This window comes from Mycteria americana, chromosome 3 (assembly GCF_035582795.1).
Source record: "Mycteria americana isolate JAX WOST 10 ecotype Jacksonville Zoo and Gardens chromosome 3, USCA_MyAme_1.0, whole genome shotgun sequence".
Lineage (NCBI taxonomy): Eukaryota > Metazoa > Chordata > Aves > Ciconiiformes > Ciconiidae > Mycteria > Mycteria americana.
In genome coordinates this window covers 62014018-62032902 of record NC_134367.1, presented here as the reverse complement: position 1 = coordinate 62032902, position 18885 = coordinate 62014018, and the positions used below count along the sequence as shown (strand labels likewise).

General features: G+C 36.9%; 1 protein-coding gene across 1 annotated transcript in view; it reads right to left on the bottom strand.

Annotated features, from left to right (window-relative positions):
• LAMA2 (laminin subunit alpha 2) overlaps positions 1 to 18885 on the bottom strand; it is a 388353-nt gene that overhangs the window by 82142 nt on the left and 287326 nt on the right. The window contains exons 34-38 of the mRNA XM_075497163.1: positions 16329 to 16471; positions 15692 to 15790; positions 10255 to 10366; positions 5573 to 5735; positions 874 to 1084 (exon numbers count right to left, since the gene is read on the bottom strand). Of these exons, the coding sequence (XP_075353278.1) occupies positions 874 to 1084; positions 5573 to 5735; positions 10255 to 10366; positions 15692 to 15790; positions 16329 to 16471 (728 nt within the window). The remainder of the gene's footprint in view (positions 1 to 873; positions 1085 to 5572; positions 5736 to 10254; positions 10367 to 15691; positions 15791 to 16328; positions 16472 to 18885) is intronic.

Below are 18885 nucleotides of genomic sequence, written 5' to 3'. Positions count from 1 at the left end.
AGGCACTCTGATACTGTGATGCAGAAAATATTTTAAAAACTGAGATAGCAGGTAATTTCTCCAACCTTTATCCATCCACCTTTGGGAAGAAAATGCACAGAACAGAGATCACCTAACTTCTTTACAGCATTGTATTTCCTTAATTCAATCAAGCCCACAAATCTCTGCTGAGAACTGAGGTCTCGGAACTCTAACCTCATCATTGTACATGAGGCGAAAGCTCATCGAGATACAAACAGAGTTGAAACATTTATCTTCATTAGGTTGACTCTGCTCTTTATGTCTTGGTTAAATGCTTGTTAATGTACAGTATAATATGCTCTTTAAGTCTCTGCAATTTAAATTAAATCACAAGCAGACCCCTCTGCTATGAAGGAGATCATTTATAACAGCTACTAACTACAGAGGATAGAGTTTGATTTATTACTCTGTAATATCCACATACCCCCTTCAGTCTTCTTCCCAGGGGTTGGAGAGGGAGATGAAAGTGTAAGTTTTCTAGGAGCAAATATATGACAGCAAAGATTTTAACTGAACTCCTATTTAAATCTTGAGCACAGGATTTGAATTTTACATGACTATTTATACTGGGATGAATTTAATCTCTCCCAGAATAATAAATCCAACGCACCCTCCACTCAGTGTTTAAAAGCAGGTGATATTATTTTGATGAAGCTGTGGAGTAATTCTACTTCTAAAAGCAATGCATTTCCTCATTCTAAGGAACATGTTTCCTTTTAATTACGTCAGACATAGTTATATTTTAATAATATTTTTGGTTTGCTTATATTTTTGTTTCAAGATTTAATCATGCAAAGTTTCAAACTTTGATCAGACTCCAAGTAATCAAGCATACAACTTGTCAGCACTCACCTCTACCATGGTCATATTTTTTTGGTTGACTGCAGATAAGCGATCAGCCTCCCTAATTTTACTCATAGCTTCTCTTAGCAGATCTCGAGCATCATCAACTTTGGTATGGTAGCTTGCTAGCTTGTCCCGGACCTCATTTTTGAGATCCTCATTTTTCTCACTGGGCTCACCAAATAATTTCTTCACCTTGTCCAAAAGATCTTCTGCGTTCCTGCAATACATCACCACCCATGAAGGCACTGAGTTCATATTCCCTACACCGAATAACCTGAATATTCTTAATAACATGCAAATGAAATAGAGTTTTAAGTTAAATCTCAAAGTAACTTTCAAGAGAATACATGCTTAACAAAGTGAAACAACAGTTGTTCTTAAGCCCCTTCTTAAAGAGGTTTTTAAATGCCGCTAAGGTCCTATTTATAGAGTAGAAAATACTCAAATATTCTCCATTGAAGACTGTCTTGTCTTTTTTTTTTTTTTATGGTAAATTGCCATTCTTGAGATCTGACTAGTAAAGCAAGATTTTCTGAAAGATTTCAACTTGTCTAAAAGATTTCCTTCATTCACATTAATGTTACACGTGACATTACAAAGTGGTTTCCTACCTTGAACTGAGGAGGATATGTAGATATGCCTGATTTCGAGCTGTCTTGGAGCAGACAAACTGCTTTAGACAGTCAGAAATCATAAATACTTTCCTGTGAAATAAACAAACCCCAGGATCCTTGGATTTATGACTTCCAGTAGCCAAACAATTTTGCTTATCTAAAATAAATTCTGGGATATTTTTAATGGACTTCAGCAACACAGAAATAGAAAGTTCACAAGTGCCTGCTTTTGGCAGGGGATACAATATTTCTTGATCATCAGAGAATTGCTGCACCAGTTTTAAAGGACTGGAGTACTGGAGTCCTTATGCCCTGTCATTTCTCTGCCTCATGATACCAGGCCATTGAATCAGTTTAATGTAATGCAACTCCACTGCGTTAATGCAATACGACAAGGACAGCAAAAAAAAAAAAAAAAAAAAAAAGACAAAAAAAAGAGGCACTTCCAAAATGATGCTTCAGAGATAAAGAAAAATCCTAAGTAAACAGGAATCTGTAGGATAGATAATACCTACAGAAGAAATCTATCGCACTTCCACCTAGAACAGATTAAGTTTTTCTTCCTGTCTCATTAAGGCAATGGGTCTGAAGAAGCTGTGTGGAAAACAAGAACTGTATTTTCTGAAAAACACTGCAGTTTGGCCTGTCAGTTCCATTAGAAACCTTCTAAAAATAAACACATAAATAAATGCACATAAAAAAAATACCGGAGAGGTGGAAAAGATATGCTGCCACTGGGCATAATTTAGATGAAGGATCTGAACTGGAGCCAAGGAAAGCCAAACTGTTACCTTAGCTTTGGGACTTTCTGAGATGGATTTTTTTTCCCCATCTGCCCTGCCTTTGGTTTTGACGAAAAAAATTATTCACATTGTGAATTTGCAACTTCTGAAGACAAAATATTTAATCAAAAATTCAATCCCAGTATCGATAACCTGTCACAGAAGTGTAGAAAGAAATTCAGAATTTCTCCCATACCTCCTCCATTGTTCTCTGTCTAAACAGCTACTGTCTTACACTTCTGGCAAATGTTGACACCCTTATGACTCTGCAGTACTAGAGGAACAGTACAAGACAGATGGATTTCCTTTTTATGCCCTTGCCTCATAGCACAGTCCAAATTACCTATTTGTCCAGTAGTCTACCTCAAAACTCCTTATTGGTGCTCTAAAGATAACACTTCCATATCGACCTGTTGTGCATTATTCCCTCTGCTCCTTCTAATGAAGTACAAGGCAATAAATCTGCTCCCTTTTCTGCGTGACTAGACTGCACCACGTTTCTTGAAATACTATCTCGCACATTTAAGCTGTGCTACTTTCACTGGATACCTTCCTAGAAAAAGAACGAAACTGTACAAAGTGCTTGAAGTGTTAGAAGAAGCAATCACAGGTCTGGCCTAACACCTGGAATGCTGTGTGGTCTGGATCCTCAAAATGAGTACAAGGGAACAAAAGAAAGATTAGAAACTGATGACAAAATGATTTAAAAAAATAAACTATATATAGATGAGAGTCTAAATATGTTAGAATTGTCCTATCTGGAGAAGAAATGAGGACTATAACATCATGAGTAGCATGGATAAGGTGATCAACTGTCCAGTGTCTCTCCAAATACAAAACTGAAAATATCAGGAAGCAATGTCAAAACACAGGAGGCATCTCTTCAAACACTGTGTGGCTGAGTTCTGCAATTCTTTCTTACGGGAAACTGGATGATAGAAGTTCACAGTGGCTCAAAAGCCATCAGACAAATTTATGGAATAAAAAGTCACACAAAAATAAAGCTATTCAGCATACTAAATAGAAAGATAGAATTCTGGCTCACAGCATCCCTTGATAGCAACTCAGTGGCATCCGAGAAAATGTGTAGGAATGTTATAAAATATTGAAAGATTTATTTCATAAGTATGAAAATCAGGGTGGTTTAGGACAGAAACTGATGTATTTTTAACATGCTCTTTTTAGAGCGAAATTATTGACTAATGTGCCATTTCAGTACCCTAAGGCAATCAGATTAGAGACGTGATTTGAGAAGTTTCAAGGAAAATAAATTAGGGAAAAAGCTGCACATGTAAGAGAAGTTTGGCCATCTATGAAAGCAAGAAGACTTTACTCCATTTGTCTTCATTTAACTTTTGAGAATTCACTGAAAACATAGGAGAGGGAAGAAGAATCCAATTCTGGATTCTTCTTCAGGAAATTCTGTTCCTGGACAAAATCCTGAAAGCAGAATACAATCACTGCCAAAACACATCTCACCAAAGAGTAAACATGATTAACCACCTCAAAGTGATCATGAGACTTGCAGAGCTATTCAAAAGTAAATATTTCTAAATAAGTCTGTAACAATACATGTGAGCATAGTGATCCACACATGTGTGCACACACACACAGTTTTAAGAATGATTAATTTCTCTTCATCCTTTTTCCTTGCAGAACGTATCCTATCCACTATCTTACTACATTATTTAAGCATTTTTAAGATATTTTTCTTTAAAAGGCAGTACTTTATAAAAGAGTTTCAGAAAACATTATCTAGGGACCTTTCCTCCCTGCCCTGTAATCCAGTGACTAATTTTCCTTCTGAGTTCACTGCCAAAATTTCTTGGATCTCAATGACTGCCTATGCAGAGGTCATCCTATCCTTAAGATGAATCACACACCTTTGATTGAAATCAGTGAGTATATTCATGTATTTCTTAGTATAAAATGTATTCCTTTACCAGGAAACAAAAATACTCACTTTGCCCATTTCAGGAAAAATGGTAAGAGGAAAAGAAATTCTTTCCCTCAAAAAAGCCCTACTGCATTTCCTACTCTAGCTATTGGGCTAGAATAGGAAATGATTTCATGCTAGTCTGACAGTTTCATGTTGGCTGTAGCATTTAAGGACTAAGAACACCTTGTTTGAAAGCCCCCCCCAGTCTGCCCTAAAATTGCAGGCAGCACTTTCAAAGGTTTGGCTAAATTTTTCTCATCCCTATTTTTTCCTGGTTTATTTCTATGTGTGAGTGGAGAAGGGATAGAAGAGGGTCAGTGGCATCAGAAGAAAAAGCAATAAAACGTTGCTGAAAAATAAGTTTGCAATATAGCCTTTCTCAAGAGAACAGAAAGCAGAAGCATCAGAATTATGGGAAGAAATACTGTACTGGTAGGATTTTCAGAAAATGATCCAATTTATAAAGTGTAAGATAGGCAGTGGAAATCTGATTCTGTACTGCTTGGAATTCTTAGCTAATCTTGTATTCTATTTACGCCTCCTTACAGTATGCACGCACCTGATAACTGACATTTTCAGGCCTGAATACCTCTATCCCAGACAGTTTTCTGAGTCGTCACAACTTCAATGGACCACGTAGCTGCTCAGCTGGATTACCTGCTAGTTGTTTGCTCTGGCAAAGTGCTAAGCAAAGCCTAGCTCTAGCAATATGCCTGGTGTGACTGACACAGAAGTAACAGACTACCAGAATTTTAACTTCAAGCCAAGTATTTTTCTGGATCAGGTAAGTTTTCAGCATTTTGCAAAATGCTTTATAAAGAGCTGCCAATATAATTATATATACATATATAGCTTTTATTTTTACAGATAGCTAAATAACCAAACCCTGGGCTTCTGAACTGTGCCACAGAGTTGGAATATTCTGATCTACATTATTCTATATGTGGCAAAATACATCCTTTTGAATGTCTATGCTACTGGACAAACTTTGCAGAGAGATAATATTTTTATTAGACCAACCAGTTTTCTAGAAAAACCCCCAAGCTTCTAGACAAGCTTTTTAGTACAAAAGCCATTCATCAGGTCCGAAGCAGAAGCTAAAAACAAACTGAGAAAAATTGCTTAGAATTCGATTAGAAATGTTGCTGGTACCTGTGGAGCAGAGAAGTAATTTCCTAGGGATTGCTTTCCACATACGTAAGCATTTCCAAAAATGCAAATACTACATTAACAGAGATGAAGTATTAGACTTCGCTTTCCTTCACATTTCTGTAAGCCCCAGCTTGAAAACTTGGTTGGAAAAAATGACAATCACATTTACAAGAGTCAGATATCACTGGGAGGTTGAAGACTGAGGTCTCTCTACTCACTTTAACTCATCTTGAGCTATTCTTTCTTGCATATTCAGCTCTCTGCTTCTCATCTCTGCAATCATTCTGTCAGCCTCACTCTGCAGTTCTGGAAGGCTCTTCTCCGAGGCCTCGTCTTGGGTTCTGAGTGTCTCGTTCAGTTTTATAGCATCTTCATTTGCAGCTGCAGGGGGCCAAAAAATATTTACGTAGGGAGTTAGTAAATAAAAACAAGAGAGGCTTTAAGCATCTGCCCATCAACTCTATGAGCAAGTGGAATGCAACTTGCACTGGTTATTCCTGCTATGAAATATAAAGGATGGTTAATCCAATGATTGGTAACAAATGGAAAATGTTATATGTTTCATCAAACCTTTTATTATAGCTCACTTTTAAGCAGAGTAATTAAAGTGAAGAAGTCTTTATATCCAGTATAAGAAATATATTGCTGCCCTCCTCCTCCTCCCCCTGAAAGAAAGAATTTGCACTGAACCTTCGAAACAGCAGAAGATAATCTGGTATATTGCTCATAGAATTAAGGAGCAGGCAGCACAAGCAATGAAAATTAGATTTAAATTACTTTTGGAGAACTTCAAAATATGTCATTTTTAGCATTCAGACTTAACAGTGCTAGGAAGAATAAATGATTGGGAAATTTCGGAAAAAGAAGGAGAGAGAAGAGGAGTGAAAGACACCCACAGATGTCTAAACCCGCTCATGTGTTTAGAAGCAGATACCCAGAAATAGAAAAGAAGGGTATGAAGGTTGGAATATATGATGGTACACTGTACATGTATTATGTGTTTGGAATAGCTGAACTATTCCTCACTGATAAAGCTGTACACATGGTATCATATCCAAGGACTGACTAAAACCTTTCTGCCATAGCACACCACGACATATTAGAATATACACTTTCAGAAGCAACTAGGTCATTTACGACAATCAGTTCCATCTTCAATTTTAAAAAGTACTGCTGCCTTTCCACAGGCACAGGGCTCCCAAGCAACTGATTTCTCCAAAATAACACAGTTCCTGGTCGCATGGGTACTTCTGAACATTTTAAATTAAATCTTTAATTGAAGAAATGAAAATCTGTCTTCCAAAATTCAAATAAATGACTATTTCATCTACACATTGTGTAGGTTTAGAGCAAATTATGAAGAAAATTCTAATCCAATGATGTCTTCGATTTGCTGGTGAGAACTGAGATTTAGATCTTTAATCAAGAGTGGTTATGTGTGGGGTAGTGAGGACTGGAAAAAGACTACACTTTGCTTAAATGGATCATGGATCGCTTCTGTGCATTATGTTATGTATCATTACTAAGTTACCTCAGGCGAGGAGTAGGCATATATTAATTTTTTTAAATCTGGAATAAATAAATAGTAATTTAAGGTAAATATTCAGAGAGGTTAAAAGAGAAAATGGATATATTATTTCAGCTTTTATTAGGTTCAGGAAAATTTATACCCAGCTTTGTCTTTGTCCTCCATCCTCCTCTTCTCATAACAATCTTTACTTTCTAGTCTTAGTATACTGCAAACTGTCAGAGTCCAGTGGTGGTAAAAGATTTGGATGCACTGACATAGACAAACACAAGGAAGTGCAAAGCTGGGGAAATTCCATAGTTAAGAAGGAAGACTAGTTACAGGTACTCAGAAGTCCAGAAAGTCAGCAATCAGTTCAGTAGAAATGGATTAATGGTCAGGGTATGGTCATTACAACAAATCACTAAAAACTTCTTACTTGTAATAAGAAGTTTTTATGGCTCGAAGAATTCCTTGATTCCCTGACGTTTAGGGAGGCATCTGTCAGATCTACAATCACATACTTCTGCCCACTGCCTTCTCAAGCATTACTTTCAGTCAATGGAAAGAAATAGGTCCTTTCATGGCATTTCATCCTAAAGTTGTTGCCTACTGGCAACAAGTACGAGGGAGCTCAGGGTCACAGATACAGGCCTGCATTCCTAGAGATCCAAAGTACTATAACTCAGAAATCTGTAATCTAGGGATGGGGCACAAGGAATGGGCATAAAGAATACCTGCAAACTGGTTGGTCATCTCAATCACATCATGAGTGGACATAAAGTCTTTAAGGAACAATATAGCAATGTCTCATAGGTCAAAAAGAGCAGAGACAATGAAGGTATAGGGCCAATATGCAGTTAAAATGCCATCAAATTTTAAAATAATCTAGGAATGGCTCCAACATAAAGTGAAAGTTTGTCCTCAGTTTTTGAAAGATGGTGATCCTGAACAGGAAGACAATTGAGGATGGCAATCAGAAGTAAGGATGTAGAAATTATCACAACCAGAGGAAGAACATTTTGAAGAACTCAAGCTGGAATGGCCAGAGAACTGCCATTCTAGAAACTTGAAAGATCTGGTGCATGACATGGCAAATCCAGGAAGACGACTGTTTGACTGGGAACAAGCAAATGCAGTGCCTGTTTTGAAGAAACAGGAACCACTACGGCCTGATAACTTGCTTTGGAAGTAATTGGAAAACAGGTTGTGGAATAAATTAATGTGGAATTCCTGTTTTTTATTATTTTTATTATTTTTATTATTCTTATTTTTTTTTTCCAAAGGTAGCACATGTCAGACTGTGCGGTTTAATAGCAAATCCAGTTGTATATTTTCATTAATGATCCTGGAGGGGGAAAGAAAAAAAAAAAGGAGGTCTACTGAAAAAATATGCTTATGAGGAAAAGTTGTAGACAGTCTTAGTAGGGAAGGATTGGAATGCTATGCAGAAAGAACTGGGTGACCTTCAAAACTGAAGTAATCGGACCGGAATGAGATTCAATAGTAGAAAATGTAAGGTTGTGAACTAAATAACAACAGAAATTTCAGCTGTAAACTATGGCTTTGCCAGTTAGATATAAGGAATGAATGAGAACATAGCTATATTATGAATCTCCAATGGCACCCAGCTGTGAAAAAAAGGAAATGCTATCCCAGAATGTATTAGGAGAGCTGACATAGGCAGGTTTTACTGCTACTGAAGTGCAAGACACTGAAGCAACCTCATTTCAATGCTTGTTACCTGTGCTCAGGAAAGATGAAGCTAATTTTGAACAGAGGAAGTAAAATTATATGAAGCTGAGCAGGACACTTGGGAGAATACGCTTTAAGGTGTTTTAGTCTAGAAAAAAAGGGGCTGAAGGGGAATATGATTCCTCTGTATGAACATAGTTGGGGGTGGGGGAAGGAGGAGAAGCACAAGGGAGAGGCAAAAAACTATTTGAACTAAAGAACAAGGTTAGCAAAAGAACATATGATGATAAACTAAACATGAATAATTTTAGCTAGAAATGAGAAGGTTTGTAGTTATGCAGAGTTCTGAAACTGCCTCCTATTCAGATTGTGTGTATTTGTGGGTACTACTTTGAAGATGAGGGTTAGAAAGTTTATGATAGCAGGGGAGTGGATGCAGCAACCCAGGAGGTATCTTTCAGTCCTGTGCTCCTATATTTCATCTATTCTTAAAATGTTAACTTGGCCACTAGGCAAAAACATTGATTTTAGAGTCTTTGCCTTCTTCTAAGATACCACATAAACTTATTTCACCCCCTCAGCATCTTCTAACTCTACTTCCTATTGCTAAGCCTGCTTGAGGAAACTTTTGTTTGGGTTACAAACACTGGGCATGAACTTTGTGGAGCAAAAAATTGGTTTAGCCCTTGTCATCCCAAATTCATCTTGAAATATGAAGAATCTGGTCTTTTGTTTAAAAAACTTCTTGAAAACTTGCTGACTTTTTCTTGTTGCTTTTCCCACATTTATTTCATGTCAAAGTTGCAAGTCCTAAAGATATCTTAAATTTCTGTTCAGTTCAGCTACAGGGCATGTACTGGGATGTGTCACATGAAAGGCAATATAACATGTATTTTATAGCACTTGGACAAAAGTGGAAACTTTCCCTTTCAAGGAAACGGACCTTCAGAAGCGTAACTACTGAAGTCAGTACTGTAGTGGGAGTTTTGAGGAAGAAAGAACAGATCAGTACTTTTTCAAGTAAAAAACCTACCTGTGATTGCCAATCATTTTCATATTTTTCAGCCATTACCTTGTTTAATAGCTTCATGCAATATATAGGTCTTGCTCCTCAAAGCCATCTACAAGACTTTTGCTCATGAGACTTTACTGCATTTTTAAGTGCAGTGAATCAGCTTGTGGAAGAAAGAGAGTTGGCTCCATGCCACTACTTAGGTAGGGTTAGGAGTTACTTGCAAATTCCAAGCAGCAGATGTTCATTAACAGCAAGTAGTAATGTATTTTTGAAGTAAGTTTGGGGAATTAAGATGAAGTGTTAATGTACCAAGTGCTAAAATTACATCAAGCTTTTTTACCAATACATGTTTTTAACTGCTTTGAAAATAAACAAAAGCTAAGCCCTGTTGGTTACTTCATCATCATAGCTTTTCTTCAAATAACTGCAAAAATCCTGAAGAAACATTCTCGATATTGTGCTAGTCTTTGTTCATAATTACCAATGCACTAACTGTTTATATAAACTGCATCTGTAAGTTGCAAAAAGCCTGAAGATAGTTGACTGTAGTTTCTTCACTCAACATTTAGAGCACATGACATTTCTCAGTGAATAAACTCTTCCTCACTGTCTCTCAGACCCTCTTCCCCACCATCCTTCAGTGTTCTTGAGAAACAGTTGGTATATTTTAATTTTTCCAATACCTTCAGCAGCTTGGAGAATGCCTTTGACGAACTGTCCAAGAGATTTCGCTCTGTCATTAGTCCTCTCAGCATCCTGCCTGGTTTGCTCACCATCTGCTGTCACCTTGGTAGCCTAGTGATCCAAATTCAGGAAAAGTATAATTAATAAACAGGACAAGGCTGCACTATGTGATATTCCTACTGGCTGAATCTATGTACAAAACTTTCCTCAGGCAAAAGGCAATCAATGAATTATTGATCAGATGCATGGGAAATGACATGCTCTGTTAAAGTACACAATTAAGTTTTATTACCTTTTCCTTTAAATGCAAACTGGAAGGCTTTATTTTAGGTTCTTAGAAACCCTAGCTGTGTGCAACACCACACAAAGGGAGACAGGATGAAATTATTCACTGAATTTGCTTAAAGAAATGCTGTTTGGAACCTCTTAATAGATTCTTCAGGGAATACTTTCCATAGTTTCACAAGTGTGCACCTTTCGACTGACAAAGTGCAGCAGATATCATGACCTCTTTGCTTCCTCCCCGGAGGCGTTCTCAAAGAGACAGTTCATGCCAACAAGCAAGAAGAATTTTAAATCAATACATTAATTAAACCAAGAAAGAGAGGAAAAAAAAGAGTTGTTTTTTTCAGCTCTAATGCTGGAAGTTGTTTGTTTATAACATATTGGGGCGCTCTGTAAAATTTTAGCTTTATGTAACTAAATGCTTTATAATTTTATTGAATCACAGCAGCAGCAGCAGGATGAAGACAGATGTCTGCTGCAGACCCGAAAAATATGCTAAGGAAAGGAATCATCTTAAGACATTCTGCTTAGCTCTCAAGGTCCCTATTTACAAAATGGACCCATTTTTATTATAAAGCAGCTGACCATTTCAAGCAACAAAGTTTGTCAAACTGTATTGTAAAGCAAAAAAACCCCAATTTTTTCTTTGGGGATTGCATTCTCAAGAAACGTCTCGAAGCAGGGCATTATGATCTTTCCAGTCTCTGGGAAACGGCTAGAAGGTCAGTAATTCAAAATGAGCTTAGGTTTTCTCTGACTTGAGCTGTACAAACTGTTTTCTCAGTTACACCACCCCCCCACCCCCCGATTTCAATAATAGTTAAAGAGAAATAGTGTCACTTTAACATATTTATTTTTGCCTGATCAGCTTCTAGAAGGAAGCCCTTGAGAAACACCAGGACAGCTGCGTTTCTGAAATCAAATCCCTGGCATTATCATACCACTTACAGTTTTGGTCTACTTCAGAGTAGTTACTCTGAAAGTAATTTATATTAAAATGGTTCAGGTAAATAGAACTATACAAGAAGAATTAAGACCCACACTGACTGGGGGGAGTTGGTTCCATTTGCATCCCTATATCAGTAGAAGAACATGGCTTTTCACATTTATACAGCTTTATTGGTTACTTCCTCTAAGATTTACAAAACCCCTTTGCCTGCCTGGATACAGAACTAAAATATTGTCACAGTGGGCTGTAAAAGGCAGTCGGGATAGGAAAAAGGCAAAAATACAGAATGGTGCTGATGGACTACTGCTCTAACCCAGCTTGGCATTTCTGATGTCATTTCATTCTTCATGTAATTGAGAACTACCTTATTATTTATTGTCAAATCCTCCACAATCAGCCTTTTATTCTTTGGGTTTTATTTGCTTGGAATTTTCACATTCACTTTTATTATATTCTATAATATTTCTAAATCCTTTACTACAAATGGTGTTTTATAACTTACATATGCTTTTCTTAGTTTTGATTATTTTTTCCACATTCATGTTAATTCCAATTGGCCACTTTAACCTCTCAGTATTTATGACTGAATGGCATGTACTACATTTTTGTTCACATTAATCTGTCATCGAACAGTTTTCATTTCCTCTTGGTGACAGTTCCCTTTAGTACTTAAATCCCATTCAGTTCCATTGAAGGCTTTCTGTATTTTGCCATAATTTGCTGTGCTGAAAAATAACCTTTCACTTCATTATCTGATCTAGCTTTAACTCCATAAACCAAACTAAATGGCAAACATCCTTTACACTGTACCTAGCCATTCCATGGCTAATTAAATGTTTCCATTTGTTAATAAAGTCCTACTCATTTTCTATATATTCAGTTTACTGCAGTTCACCATTTCTATAAGGTCAGTCTTCAGCATCTCCTAACAGTTTAAACAAACACAACAGACTCTTTCTGGGGAGCAATAAGGGTCAGGCAGACTGGACCCAGAGCAAGGGTTTGGAATGAATCTTCAAGAAGTCTGGACACAAATAAGACTTTTTGGCACAAAGGAGATCCCTACCTTGGAAATCTATTAAAGAAAGTATCATCTGAGATCAGTGAACCTGCTTTGGTGATGTTCACAGCTTGTACTTATTGATGAAGATTCCATGGAAGGCCTTGTCCCAATCTGAAGACAATTAGCCACTTAGCAACTTAGACTATTAGCAAGTATTAGCAATTACACATGCTTTTGTTTTGGTTTTGTTTGCGTGTTTAGTCTGAGGTCTTAATCGAGCCATAAGAAACTCCTCTGGATGGCATCTGGAGGGGAACCCTACAGGAATTTCTCCAGCTAGTAAGCTGCAGACCAGAGAAGGAGGAGTAAACACAGAACTCACTGTGCAAATGGAAGTTCTTGGCTCTACCTCCAAATGCTTCCAACTATTGCAAACTAAGTTGCCCCTGCTACTACTTCCAGAAATTTTTGTGCTTGAGAAATTCAGTGGTATGGGAGAAACGAAAAAGTTTACAAAGTCAAAATAAGTATTTCAATCAAGAGGAGTGATTCTGATCCCTGTCTTTCTTGAAGGCTCTGAAGGTACCTAATTAGAAGGAAAGAGGGGGTTTTGACTAAAAGTAGTGAACTGGAAAGAAGTGAAGAGTCTGAGATCTGCCTCTGGTGGTAGATGTGGGAATGTGCACGCAGACATGTAAGAACGTAATTAGTGCGAGAAAGACGTGAGGATCTTCTGTATGGCAGAGTGAATGAAGGAAAGAATATGATGGAAAAAAAGAAAAAGGAGTGCTGCACTGATGTAAGAGATCACTCGTTGAAAAGAGACCACAAGGAAGCAAAAACTCCAAAGGTTTTGTAGTGACTAAATACTTTTGTCCTCTACATTTTATCTTAAAATGGATAGAATTTTTTTTTCATGGAAATAGACTCTTCACCAATCCTCAGCAACCTTTTTCTTTATCACTACTGGTTTCACTTTGAAAGTTTAGTGAGCCTGCAAATCAGATATGGGGAAAAACTTTTCTACCTATGGTTGTACCATGTGCACCAAGTGTTAGCCATTATGTGGTTATCAGCTATATCTTCATTTGGAAATGAGACTTGAACACACTACATCAGGAATCACTCTTCTTTTTGGGTCGTTACTCCTATTTACAAACATAGAAAGAGAAGGGTAGGACTTGTCACTGCTGGCCAGTCCCCATATTGAAAAACTCAACTGCAATCCAGTTAACAACTCTCTGTAAGGATAATTGGAAATCATAAGGCTACTTACTCATTGCAACAACAGAAAACTGCAGAAATGGAAGTGGTGATGATCTGGCCACCACACTAAATCCCCTAAGATCACACCTTCAATCTTTTTCCTTCCAAGACTAGTCAGAAGGTCAGAATTTGGAACATTATTTTAGGTGATCTCCATGGGAGATTAAAATTTATTGGGGGGGGGGGCACTGGAAAAGGATACTAAAAAGAGCAACCATGCAAAGTAGAAAAAAAATTGTCTTAGCCTAAGATTGAAAAATCTTAATACAAGAAACATAATCTTCCCTGCCTGTAGGGCTGTCATGAGTTAAAAATTCACCTAGACTTAAAACTACTGTAGTTATTTCTGGCAGAAAAGTAAAAAAGCAAACAGAATTGAAAAAACAAGCTTTCTTTACACTCACAATGAGAGTATGTATAGATAGATACCTGTGTGGATAGACACACACATACATGCATACATACGCAAACACACTACAGATGCTTTCTTACCCACTACCCGTGATTTCATAGATTTTTTCAAAATTGAATATAATCCACACAAACAAACCAGTTTCTCTGAGAATTTTAGCTCTATAAGCCATGAACAATTTTAAGACAGGATGCTAAAACTGTATGGGGTTTAGGTAACTTCTCTCGGGTGTATATGCATCAGTACAGTAATCCATGTCTGTCTTATTTGGCTGTTTCAATGCAGGGGAGCACAAATCACTAACATGATTTTTGCTAGTCCTTCATAGTAATATATTTTGGACAGCTGTATTTTTATCGTGGCCGGTCCATTTCCCTATTTTTTCTCCACTAGGTGGCACAATTTATACTATTTTCTTAGACAATGTCTTTTACTGACCAAAATAAGGTCTATATTGAAATAAAACTTTCCTAATAAAAAGAGTAAATAGCACTTCGATTGAACCCAGAAGTGTCTCACTACCCTCATAAATGAAATATAGAACACATATATTTAAATAAACTCACACACCTTGTGCATATATTTGAATTCTCCCTTTAAATATTGTACCCATTTCAATTACTTCATTCATTGACTCTTAACGAGAACTTCTTATTTGTTAAAGCAGGACTTCCATTGCCTTGCTATAAAATGTCTTGAAAATAACTGAATCAGGCTAGGCTACCATTTGCTTTACAGCTCCTGGAGAAACAAGCCAACACAACAGATAACCCAACATGGAAAATGAAAACGCAAAACAGCAAAACTTTGCCTATAACGTGCTTGAGATGGTTGGGCACTAAGTAACTCTACTTGTATTCTCTACTTGTAACTCTGTAATTCTCTACTTGTAACTCTACTTGTACTCTCTAGCCTGTTGCTACTTGTATTGCAACAGGCAATCTTAAAAGAGAAACAGGCTGAGAACTATCTTGAGACAGACTCAGGAGATTTGAAAGGGAATATGATGAGATGATGTTGCTGATGCAGAAGGCAGATAGCCTTACCAGAGACAGTATTAATGTTCAGAAGAAAAGGAAGGAAAGCAGGCAGTTCAGTTTCCGAAAGTCTCAGCCAGTCACAGAAAAACTCCAGACACGTGAGAAATTGTGTGGTAATCCCATAGTTTTGTTGCCATTAGCTTTGTAACATAACCTGTAGCTGAAGTCATGGGAAAGCCCATAAGTGCTATATCAAGAACTCTCCTTTAGTGTCAGCTTTTCCAAATATGCTCATTCTTGGGTGCTCTGTATGAGCATTATAAAGTTTTCTTACATTATTATAAAGTTTTGCAGAAAATATATCTCAATGTATTGGCCCACAAAAAGAGGTTGTTAGAGGACTTGCTGCCGTTTCAGACACTGAGACTGAGAAGCATCTTATAATTCATCTATTCATTCATGTTTAATTCATATTCAGAAGATTTCTGTCATTATGCAGCCTTAACCAAACCCATAGACCCCAACGTGATCATAGACTTACTCTTGTCAGTAGTTCATCCATTTCTGTCACCAGGGTATCCAGATTTTCTTGTGCTAGCTGAAGGAGTCTCGCTGGTGCTCGCTGAGGTGAAAGCAAATGCTGTTGGGGAAGAGAGGAGGGAGACTGAAAATCTGTATTTAATGGATCTCAGTGCTTCCAAATATTGTAAAGAAGAAGCATCAAAAATTTTCCTTTTCATTACAGTATGCAACTCCCTTTTGTCATTGACTCTTGTGTCACATCCATCCAACATATTTTTCTCAGGAATCTTGGCAGCTTCACATAGTTTAGTGGAGAACCTATAAGTATGGTAGGGAACATACAGTACATAAAATGCACAACCCCTTTATGGACCATCAGCATGAACACTATTTTATTTGTATGCGACCACTTTTTCTGTGCCTGCAGTATAATTCCTTGCACATACATACACAAATCACTGCTGCGAGATTTATTTATTAAAATAAGTCAAAATAAATAACTGTAATAACTATTTATCAACCAAAGCAAGTTTGAAGTAATTAAATCTTGAATTTTTCTTCTTCCCTGAACCTCCTCACGGCTGTATGTTTGAACAGATTCAAGTACAGTTGTACTGAAGCCCTGTTATTTATGTATGTGAATACTGTGAACATACCTTTAATTCCTGTGTCATGTTCTCAAAACCATGCAACGTTTTATATGGAGCAGGCAGTGGACCACTGAGGTTAACACTCAGGATCATCTGGTTTAGCCGATCCAGGTCACTGAGAAGGAGTCCTGTGCATTCATCATCACAAGCTGGGGGGAAGAACAGCAAAGCTTATTTATTCCTGCTAAATGTTTCAGATGTATGTTTAAGTTAGAAATTTTATGGCACACATACAATTCTGTGAGAGGGAACACTAATTTCAGATAATTTACCCCAAAAGCATAGTGGGAGAAAAAATGGAAACAACAACTAGGGAGCAGGAGAGACCTTATTGCTTAGGACTTGGTAATGGGACAGTTTAATATAAAACACGAAGAGCAAAATCGGTAGGCTTACCTCACAAAAAGAGGAAATAATTAACATCGTCCGTTATGGACATTATGGACTAGCCAATAGAAAATCCTAAATTAGACAAGAAAGTTGGATGAAGTCTGAGAAAAGTGGAGATGTAATTTGGAAAATCTAAGGAGCACCTGAAGAAGCATAGTATGGTTGTGGATTTGAATGTAAGAAAAAACTAAAGAAATCTTACAATTTACATACTTTATAGTCATATAACAGCATGGCCACGCATGCTAAACTTGTAATGCAGAGAGTAGAAAAAGTCCAGGTAAAAATACTGATAGTTTTCTGTTAAGAAATGCTTTTCCCTACCTCCTTTCACTAACCAGCTTATAAGTTTTCCATGTATGCTTCTTTTCTTGGAAATACTCTCTAGCATGAAAAATACTGGTGTGTGCTGCGTATACCGAAAGGAGTTTACATTTTCCCCCCTCTTGTTTTCTATTAACTATCACAAGAAATTCTCATAACCTTAAAGTCTTGTATCATTCATGCTGCAGACAGGAAAATTCTTCATCCTTTAGAACAGAGTTGTGGGAGTGCCTTTCTGTTTCCCTGCATAAAGATGCTACACAAGACTGGCAAACCTAAACAACACCTCAGGAGATGGAGCAAACTGTGAAACAATGAATTCACTGGTGATGTTAAGAGACATGGAGGGTTGTACCTAAAGTTTTACAAGTATGTAATTATTTATTTCAGCAATACTCCTAGGCAGCTCAATGGCTAAAAAACCACTAAACAACATGTATGTTTCTGTAGAAAAAGAGAAGTAGTTTTCAACAGAGAATTACATTTTTCTTCCTGAAATCTATTCTTCACGTAGATTAAATCTTTTCTGTTCTTTAAAGCTTTCACAGTTATCTAAATGTTGTTCTTATTCTGTAGGTTGGCTGTTCAATATAGCAAGGAGTTGAGTCAAATACAGAGAAAAGAAGAATAATGAGTACTAGTTTAATACACCATGAAAATCATGTGATGATTGAAAAGGAGACAAGATAGATGCTGGATTAGTGCAGTAAGAAGTGGGTGCAGAAAGATAGATATTGTTATTTTAAGACTTCCTTTTGCATTTTCTTTGCTTCCATTTGCAGACTTCTTCCTCCTATTTCACAGTATTTTGTTACATAAGCTGAACTGCACTGGAACTTCTCTGCAGTTGTTAACTGTGGGCACAATACATTCTGATTTATGTTTCTACGTGAAATGAAAAAAAAAAGCTTATTACCATCCCAGCTCTTGTCATCTGTGTGCTTGCTTTTAGAAGTCTGAGAGAATTAAAGGAAAAGCAAGTTTTACAACCAACTGAATGTTTTATATAACAAACACCTGTTCTGTAGCTGGTCAAGAAGGTAAATAGACCTGATAATCGTTTTGCAGGACACAAATAAGTCTTCTCCCACCTGAAAAGAGTTGGGTTTTGTTGTTTGTTTGTTTGTTTTTCTGATACATTATTTCACTTATGAAACAAGCTGAATCTATTCACCCTCAAAGTTGTCAGCGTAGTTGGTAATAAAACGCTAAAAATTTGCTAAGTGTTAAAGACAAACTCAATTCACACCAATAAGAAAAAAATGAACAGCTTATGAAGAGATGAAGTATTCTCAATGTGAGAATTCAGTATAAATTAACACCTCTTGCACGATAATCAGGTTGAAAAGAGGAACAACATCAAGTGAGGCCCACAGCTGGATGGATGAGACAGGACTAAGCTACTCCAAAATGCAGTCTGAAATGTACTGTAGCTACGGGAAATATTTCAAGAGCATGATTATATTTTGCAAGACTAAATATTTCTGTGTCTAGCTATAAAACTGTCAGGATAAATTTGTGTCTAATATTAACAAATGCAGCAATAAATTCAGATCATTACAGCAGTGCAAGCACGTAAGAGGCAAATCATGCAGTTGATATTACAATAGTCCAGCAAGCAATTAATGCAAATTACTGCATTTTCCATTTTCACCACACTTTCCCACACACAGTAAGTCCTGTAAGGATTTTGACTTACCTCTTGTGAGAAGCGTCTCCAAAGTACGCATGCCAAATATTTTTTTTTTTTTTAAATAATTGCTCAAGTAATAAAAGACACTGGAAGTTTATGCACATCTAACCACTTATTCCATCTTACAAAGAGAAGGTAATGTACAATAAAGAAATC